At 42.1% G+C, this 10,018-nt stretch overlaps 1 protein-coding gene across 1 annotated transcript in view; it reads right to left on the bottom strand.

The window, feature by feature from the left end:
* Window positions 1–1,111: 1,111 nt before the first annotated feature.
* The window catches only part of LOC126414230 (uncharacterized), a 171,171-nt gene continuing 162,264 nt past the window's right edge, over window positions 1,112–10,018 (bottom strand). Inside the window, exons 6-8 of the mRNA XM_050083332.1 lie at window positions 8,551–8,664; window positions 4,000–4,155; window positions 1,112–1,194 (exon numbers count right to left, since the gene is read on the bottom strand). Coding sequence (XP_049939289.1) covers window positions 1,135–1,194; window positions 4,000–4,155; window positions 8,551–8,664 — 330 coding nt within the window. The 3' untranslated portion in view covers window positions 1,112–1,134. The remainder of the gene's footprint in view (window positions 1,195–3,999; window positions 4,156–8,550; window positions 8,665–10,018) is intronic.

Raw genomic sequence — 10,018 nt, 5'->3', positions numbered from 1 at the left:
ATTCCATAAATTATCTGGGAGTACGCATTAGGAGTGATTTAAAATGGAATGATCATATAAAGTTGATCGTCGGTAAAGCAGATGCCAGATTGAGATTCATTGGAAGAATCCTATGGGAATGCAATCCGAAAACAAAGGAAGTAGGTTACAGTACGCTTGTTCGCCAACTGCTTGAATACTGTTCAGCAGTGTGGGATCCGTACCAGATAGGCTTGATAGAAGAGATAGAGAAGATCCAACGGAGTGCAGCGCGCTTCGTTAGAGGATCATTTAGTAATCGCGAAAGCGTTACGGAGATGATAGATAAAGTCCAGTGGAAGACTCTGCAGGAGAGATGCTCAGTAGCTCGGTACGGGCTTCTGTTAAAGTTTCGAGAACATACCTTCTCCGAAGAGTCAAGCAGTATATTGCTCCCTCCTACGTATATCTCGCGAAGAGACCATGAGGATAAAATCAGAGAGATTAGAGCCTACACAGAAGCATACCGACAATCCTTCTTTCCGCGAACAATACGAGACTGGAATAGAAGGGAGAACGGATAGTGGTAATCAGGGTACCCTCTGCCACACACCGTCAGGTGGCTTGCGGAGTATGGATGTAGATGTAGATAGACTACGAAAGTCTACTGTACGGGATTGAATGAATGGACAACTATTGGTGACTGATAAGATATGTAACAGTCCATACTTTTATAGTTCAGTATTATTTCTCTCAAAGAATGATAAAAATTGTTCTGCTACAACAAGTCAATAAGATATTTTCATAATTCATTAGGTGTAATGTACCACTTATTTCGGTTCGTATAAGCCCATACGAATTATCTAATATTTTTTCAGCTTCTTGTTTCATTTCTCGGTAATCTATTTTAATGATTTTTTCTAAAGGCGAAATATATACAGCGAAATATAAAATAGCAGTCTTCTGAGTTCTGGTGAAGTTTTTTCGTGAATCAAAAAGCCTTTTATTATCATGAAGTTGCTTTATTATTCTAAAGTGTGTGCTAGGTTTGGTTCAACAAATCTATCATGGATTGCGCACGTAGTCAAAATGAAACGATTTTCTAATCAGCAAAAATATTATATCAGTAAATAAACTCTGGTCTGTGTTTGCTTTTACATTAAGTGTAGTAACAAGTTACTCAGTGCTTTGAAAATGATAGAGCAAATTCAGCAGTCCATATGATCCATTCAGCACCTGCAGACATAAAAATATTTTAAGCCACTTACAGATCTTTACCTTGCAATTAGACTCAAAGCTATTATTGTATATTTTGTTTTTATATTAAAACTAGAATTAGAAAAAGTACAAATAGTACTATGACATAAAATACTTTGTTTTTGAAAATAAATAATTGTGGATCTCCACAATGAATACAAATTTGAGTAAATTTTACGGATATACACTCCTGGAAATTGAAATAAGAACACCGTGAATTCATTGTCCCAGGAAGGGGAAACTTTATTGACACATTCCTGGGGTCAGATACATCACATGATCACACTGACAGAACCACAGGCACATAGACACAGGCAACAGAGCACGCACAATGTCGGCACTAGTACAGTGTATATCCACCTTTCGCAGCAATGCAGGCTGCTATTCTCCCATGGAGACGATCGTAGAGATGCTGGATGTAGTCCTGTGGAACGGCTTGCCATGCCATTTCCACCTGGCGCCTCAGTTGGACCAGCGTTCGTGCTGGACGTGCAGACCACGTGAGACGACGCTTCATCCAGTCCCAAACATGCTCAATGGGGGACAGATCCGGAGATCTTGCTGGCCAGAGTAGTTGACTTACACCTTCTAGAGCACGTTGGGTGGCACGGGATACATGCGGACGTGCATTGTCCTGTTGGAACAGCAAGTTCCCTTGCCGGTCTAGGAATGGTAGAACGATGGGTTCGATGACGGTTTGGATGTGCCGTGCACTATTCAGTGTCCCCTCGACGATCACCAGTGGTGTACGGCCAGTGTAGGAGATCGCTCCCCACACCATGATGCCGGGTGTTGGCCCTGTGTGCCTCGGTTGTATGCAGTCCTGATTGTGGCGCTCACCTGCACGGCGCCAAACACGCATACGACCATCATTGGCACCAAGGCAGAAGCGACTCTCATCGCTGAAGACGACACGTCTCCATTCGTCCCTCCATTCACGCCTGTCGCGACACCACTGGAGGCGGGCTGCACGATGTTGGGGCGTGAGCGGAAGACGGCCTAACGGTGTGGGGGACCGTAGCCCAGCTTCATGGAGACGGTTGCGTATGGTCCTCGCCGATACCCCAGGAGCAACAGTGTCCCTAATTTGCTGGGAAGTGGCGGTGCGGTCTCCTACGGCACTGCGTAGGATCCTACGGTCTTGGCGTGCATCCGTGCATCGCTGCGGTCCGGTCCCAGGTCGACGGGCACGTGTACCTGCCGCCGACCACTGGCGACAACATCGATGTACTGTGGAGACCTCACGCCCCACGTGTTGAGCAATTCGGCGGTACGTCCACCCGGCCTCCCGCATGCCCACTATACGCCCTCGCTCAAAGTCCGTCAACTGCACATACGGTTCACGTCCACGCTGTCGCGGCTTGCTACCAGTGTTAAAGACTGCGATGGAGCTCCGTATCCCACGGCAAACTGGCTGACACTGACGGCGGCGGTGCACAAATGCTGCGCAGCTAGCGCCATTCGACGGCCAACACCGCGGTTCCTGGTGTGTCCGCTGTGCCGTGCGTGTGATCATTGCTTGTACAGCCCTCTCGCAGTGTCCGGAGCAAGTATGGTGGGTCTGACATGATATGTAAGTCTGCAAATTTGGCATTGAAAGTAGTCCTGTAGGTTGTTAGCCGCATCATTTTCCTCTTCTATTACTGCTTAAATTGTCGACATTTCGTCCCCTCGGGTTACTGTGGTATTCCCGAAAAGCTGGACACTGTCAAATATGAATGTGGCAGTCATTTATAAAAATAAATGTGGCACATTGTCTTCGACAATTTTCAGCTAACTAGGAACACTAGAAGATCCATATAAGAGTGATCCCTACACTGGTCTTTGATAGTGTACAGTTAATAGGGAACACATGAAGATCCTGAAGATGATGGCAGAAGAGGAGTCGAAACTTCGATTGTGTGAGACGAAACTGAAGAGGAACACGACGCAGTCTAAGAACCTAGAAAATTTTACCTCAACATCGACATAAATGCTAAGAGTAGCTGAAATGTTCTTTTAAATATAACATATAGCAAACAAAGCCTACATTTTTTGCATTTTAAAATATAAATCAGTAATACATTTATCTGTTTTAATGTATGTGGTTCCCTGTTAACCTCTTCATGTAGTTGACAGTTCTACAAATCTAAACGTTGTTGGTTTGCCTCGACTACTCTGACTTACAGCAATAATTAATAGGTCTAGTAGCAAAGGAGGGCCACATTATAACTGACTACCAGTTTGGAAACGGAAAAAGTAGGTACCACAATGCGTAGCTTTTCATGCGAAATTCACAGATTTACATCTCAAAAGGGAAATATTTTCTCTGGTAAGATACAGATCAAAATAGTCTGTGCGAGATTCATGGATCATGACAGTAGTTTCCTTATAAAACCAGCGATGAAATACCAACATGAACTTTCAAGTCATGTCAAGCGTTTGACGCTGTTAGGAAATCATGTTGGTAGTGACGTTAGAAATGGGATTTTTTATATTGGTCAACTCTCAGTGTCAGTCAGATTGTGTATATAGTCTTCCATAAACTTGACTCAGTATTTAATGGCATTAAGATAACGACAGTAAGACATCTCCATAGCCGCGGTCTCTGAATACCGACTATATTACCAGAAGAAAATAATTCTCACTATTGGACAGGGGACGTGTTGAGAATTTATGGTGTATACTTGTTGATCTCCTTGCTGTGTACTCTGTCCTAGGTTACATTGTGTCACACTCAGGGCTAACTCATTGAATGGAGGCTACAACGCTATATTTGGTGAACTGAGAGTCTTGTCAACTGACCTGCACAAACATTTGCTTAGATAACTTGCTCATCTTGCCCACCGTGATTTCCAAAGGCTTGCCAGTGGATATGAGGAAAACCAGGAAATCACGCTTGAATCGCTCATTGCAGTCGACCCATCCACAGCTGATGGCAGAGTCGGACAGTTTTTCACTCTGAAACACAAATCAATAACTGTCTTAAAGGCAAGTCTGGAAATATTCGTACTGTTAGCTAGCATTTACAGTTTCTTCCCTTTAATATTGCTATATTGTACCCCAATAAAGTCCAAATCCGAGAGCAGGGTCGTTAATGAAGTACAAGGCACGTTTACTATCAACAGCAACGTACTGCCAGAAAGTAACTCAACTCTTGGAGAGGGAGAGTGCTGCTACTTATACGAACATCAGGTATTCTAAAATATACAAAGATTACAAACACCACGAATTACGAGTACGAGAACTTACCAGAAATGGTAAATACTAAATAGCAAACCATTGCTGGCGGTGGAGTTTTAACAAGTAACCGGCAGCACGCTATCCACTGACGCAACCCGTTACTCCATACTGCATGCAGTACACATCGCCGTAATATTTTATTAGTTCATAATTACTTCTGCACTACAATTGTACGCCTCTTTGTTTGAACCACCGAGTGCTTATAATTAGTGCAGCTCCTAATGGAGGTCCAATGTAGGCTGTATTTACTGTAGAGCAGGGAAACTTGGTATTTATCCTAATGCGCTACAGCGGGACTGATTTACACTGAAAAGAAATTACTTCCAATTTTGGCCACTAGATGTGGAATTGGCTCTGTAAATGCAAGAACGAGGTACAGAAATGTTTTTACATAACGAAGTACGAAAGGGGCGTGGGCACAATAGGTCAAAGAAGTGAGGAAATCATAATGATTTTGTTATTAAACATCTCGCATGGAAACAGTGGTGGCCACACAGCTGCGCTCCTCCGAAGCAGGAATCACATGCTGTACAAGGAGTGGTCATTAACGTGCTGACCTCACTGTACACCTGACAGGCCATTGGCTGTATTCTCTTCAAAGACTTCGCGACCGAGAATAAAGGTGCTTCTGAATCCACAGCACACAGCCACAAACGGCGAGTGCAATTACTCTCCGCATACAACACAGTACTCGACAGTACCCCGAATTCGGCAGTTCTTTGTATTTGCTGCACGCCATTCTGTAAAATGTGCCTTGTCAATCCACAGAATAATGCACGGGCATGAGGTTTCAGCTGCTGTACCGCCGAGACCTTGTACGGGTACGGGTGTAAAATAGATACCAAAATTTTCCGTACTGTTGGCTTTGGGATGGACAATTCTCGTGACACTGCATGAGCACCAGTACTACCCTGGGGCACGTGGTGCATGGTCAATTGCTGCAACAGCACCTCGTCAACAACTTTCACGGGGATAGGACGCCTTCCTCTAGCAGTAACCATACCCAGCTCACTCGTGTTTCAGAGTTTCCTTATTGTCTTCTTTAAACCATTCAAAGACATCAGACCTCTCCTCAGACATTACAGTCAGCGATACTCTCTCGAAGCAGCTCTGAATTTCCTGGGGTTCAAATAAAACGGTTTTACTAACAGCACGGTCTCTTGTCTCGATAGTCATGCTGCTCATTCGCGTCACGGTTGTCAAATGACAGGGTGGATGTTGTAACGTCATACAAACAGAGTATTCAAAGGGGTCAAATGGCTCTGAGCACTATGGGACTCAACATGAGAGGTCATCAGTCGTCTAGAACTTAGAACTGCTTAAACCTAACTAACCTAAGGACATCACACACATCCATGTCCGAAGCAGGATTCGAACCTGCGACCGTAGCAGTGGCACGGTTCCGGAGTGAAGAGCCTAGAACCGCTCGACTAAAACGGCCGGCCAAACAGAGTACATCAGCAGATTTCCACCCGGTAATTTTTGCACCTGGTAATTTGTTCCAGCGCAAATCGGTTTCGCATTTAGAATATCTAACAAGTATCGCTGCCATACGATAATTCCAGCCCGAACTGGACCTCCGTAAGAAGCTGCACTTTAATTAGAAGCAATGAGCTCTTCTTTACTTGTGGGCTATCTGTACAGAAAATATCTTTGTTCGAAAGATTTCTAGAAGGTTACGAAGCCTTTAATCAACTATTCACAGAACTACCAGATAACTAGTCGTCATTTATAGAAAAATTCATCTGCATCTATGTTTGTATTTACAGCTGCGCAACAGTAGTAAAAAGAGGACGATCAAGAGTAGTGTAGGCAGTCTCTTTAGTAGAACTGTTTCATTTTCTGAGTGTTATGCCAGTAAAATGCAGCCTTTGGTTTGCCTTCCCCAAATTTTTCGATGAGTTGATTAATACAAGAAAGTAGATGGAAACCCACATAGATGGATGTGGAATTTTTTAAATGTGAAATTGGTGAAAACTGCATCGTGATCCGAACTTGGGATCACGAGATATCTGTTTCTGGATTGTGCATAATGATTAGAAATGATGGTACCTGGCATCAGCCATGAGATTCCGTTGTCACACAGTAGGGAGAAAGAGTGGAAAAAACGCGAGCCATCGTGGCGAGAGTTCCCTACTGGAGAGTTCGCGCAAGAATACCAGCAGGGGCATAATAATTGATATTACGTAGTGTGTAGGAGAGGATACCCTCCCAGCTACGACCATGTGGAACAGTCCAAGGCAGTGCAGCACAGAAACGAAGAATAATCCATCATAACATTATGTATTGCCCTAGTTAGTAGGTAGGGGAAATTATTTCACGTGGAATTCTGGGAGTGACTCCTCTGGTGTAATTGAGTTAGGGCATTATATTATGAGAAGGACTGATATTCATAAAGTGTAATGTATGGCGTCACTGCAACCAGGAAAGTTAATAGTAGCGATGACGAGCCACTGTTCAAAAAAATCGTGCCGGCTGCTATACAAAGGTCGTACGTGCATCGAATCGCAGCACCACTTCAGTGGCATAGTAAGTTTCGTTTCTTCCTTTGTCGAGCTACCAACACCTAATCAAGTAGAGTCACCAAGGCAGTTGGTTTCGATAAAGTATATTTTGACTGTGACATTCTTGACAGACTTACACAATGACAGACAATGAGCAAAGCTTACGTGGTGTACTATATCATCACTCCACCACACGCCAGTAAGTGGGGCGATATGGATTATATAGTTGTTTACTATCTCAGTATTGTGACCTTGTTGTCACTGATGACCCTCTTGTTCACGACAGAGGGTTTAAATCAGTTCGTGTCATGGAGAATATCATATTACTTGTTGCCAATAGATTCAAAAGTGGCCTTTCGTTGCGGTTTTAAGTCTCACGTGGCACAAAACATATTTCGCATACCTCACAGTATAGCAGTGTTGTGGAAGTTTGCAACTGTACATTCACACGCGCGCAATTGTTTCGTTTGTGGTGTCATGGTGATTGTGGCTTATTGAACAGAGCTAGTTTCGCTCCTGTGAGCTATGTGAATACCTGTTACCGCACTAGAACTTTGAGTAAGTGCTATAATGAATTTACACCTACCAACTTGGAGGTCACTGGGTCACAACAATATACCACGATTTTATCATATTTGTTTGCTCTTCGTCTGCTGTTTTATCAACCTTGCTTAGAGTGTTGCTGTGTTCTGACAAATCGGCATCGGTTATCACTTCTTGTGGAGCAGCTTATTCACAAATGCAATACAGATAAAGGCAGGTAAGGTTAACAGGTCGAGTATGTGCTGATGGACTTCGAGGATGCAGTACCAGAAGGTAGATCTGTGTTACACCTCTGTCACCCACTGCTGCTAAGCGTCTAATTCCTAGTGATGGCAGTTTGTTCCGTAGTAATTTGTCACTTAGAGTTTTCTAATTATTTTGTCTCTGATCAAATCAATGCATTTCGTTCCAATTAGCACCAAAAGGGAAAATTAATTCTAATACATGAGCATTTAACATGTTTCCAAGTTCCTAATTTTTTTCTTTTGGAATCACGCATTTCATGAACGATGATGGAGGAAAACAAACTTCCAGCAACAGCTCATACGTATTTTATGAACCGCTATGATGGTCTTCTCTGTCATATCACAAAGAACTCTTAATACTATAGTAAAACTAAGTATAACTGTAACATTACTATTCCTAAGAACTTGATCAACTGTGGCAGTATCTATTTCACGGCCGAAAGCTCTCATTAATGTATCTAACACAAATCATATTTGCTGTTGACATAAGTGCGACAAAATGTGTAGCAGGTGTTTGAAAATTGTTCCTCTTTTATAAGATCCAAGCACCACATTGTGCTGCGTAGTTATCATTAGTAAGACTGACACCTTTTAATCATTTGCAGACTGATCAGTAGCACTTTTGTTGAGTAATAATTACTTCTTTTCTAAGTAAGTTTCATGTTTCTTAAGTCATCACATATTCTCGTTTTGTTGTTTCTGCTATGAAGCAAAAACATCTGATCCACGAATGTGTTTGAGCCAATATAGCTATGTATGTTAAAGCAAACTATCATGGACCTTGCTTCGATTTAATACATGATAATTAAATGTAAACTTACCTGATCAGTAAGGATTTGACCGAAGATACAGTAGATGCCTGTTTCGAACAAGAGAGGAGGTATCACCGACAGTGTCTTCAGCGCCTTTGTCACGTTCCCATCTCTCTGCAACAGCTACACAGTTCATGATATTCGTGTATCTCCCCAGGAACGTCTTCATATCATAAAAATACAGAAAAGAAAAGCGATAGTATATTGTGCAAATGATTAATTGTTCCAATTCAAGTGAATCAGTCCTGAATTCCACAAAAATAGGATGCTGGTAAAAAATTTCTTATGAGACCTCAGATAACAAACACTGTTGTCACATAGGTGAGACTGAAAAATTTCGAGGGGAAGGGCACGGAGGAAAGATAAATTTATCAAGAAAGTCTGAGCGTCAGTAAATTGAAAAGAAATTTGTTCGCTCCAGTTGATAGTTAAAAGGAAATTATTATGTTAAGCGTAATGAGACGTGATGAAAATTGTTTCATTAAATTTCTGAGACTGGTTTCAAAAGCGAAAACTTCGAGCCTATACTGTACACCTACAAGCCCCAGGGAATTAACAGGAATTTCGTTAACAGGTAGCTGCATTGTTACATTGTATTACATTACCCGTATAGCAATAACGGCAAGAAAAAACATATCTAAAGAATACCCAGTAGAAATTTTATTTGAGTGTTAGATAGTCTTTCCTGATGGTACTTTTCTGTAGTGTGCCTTGTACGTAAGTGAAATTTGAACGATTAGCAGTTCAGAAAAAACAGAACAGAGGCTTGTGAAATGTGGTGTACATAAGAACGCTGACAATGAGACGGGTTGATGCCGTCACTGATGAGGAATCGGTAAATAGAAGTGCGGAGGAAAGAAATTTGTGGTAAACTTGTCTAAAGGAAGGGATGGGTTGGTCGGACACATTCTGAGACACCAAGAAATCAAGAAACACTATTGGATTTAAATGTGTGTGTGTGTGTGGGGGGGGGGGGGGAGAACTGTAGTGTGAGTCCAAGAGAGAAATAGAGTAAGAAGGTATGAATGGGTGTCGGACCCAGCAGATACGTGGAGATTTATAGGTTTTCATTGGATAGAGTGGTATGGAGCACTGTGCAGAACCAGTCTTCAGACGAAGATCACAACAACACAACAGAGTCATTCACTGTAGGAAACTGTTCAAGATTTATATTTTGTTTCACTGGAATGCAGTGAAACGACAAGACTACATTGTTCTACAGTGCTAATGTTGATACTAAAATAATGTAAAACACTTTTTGCAGTTAAAGTGAAAAAACTTTAGGCAGTGAATTACGCCCTAGACCATGGTCTTACACAGATAAAACGAATGTCAAAGAAATATCTCTCGTAATACTATGGGAACAACAAGATGACACGTTTTACTTTTTTCTGATTCTGATAAGGTGAAAATCATTTCCTTCCTATTCTATACTAATGTAACTTTTGTATGGATGAATCATCGTTCACACAATCAA

The sequence above is a fragment of the Schistocerca serialis genome, chromosome 1 (genome assembly GCF_023864345.2).
Source record: "Schistocerca serialis cubense isolate TAMUIC-IGC-003099 chromosome 1, iqSchSeri2.2, whole genome shotgun sequence".
NCBI classification, from domain to species: Eukaryota; Metazoa; Arthropoda; class Insecta; order Orthoptera; family Acrididae; genus Schistocerca; species Schistocerca serialis.
This window is presented reverse-complemented; position numbering and strand designations above follow the sequence as displayed.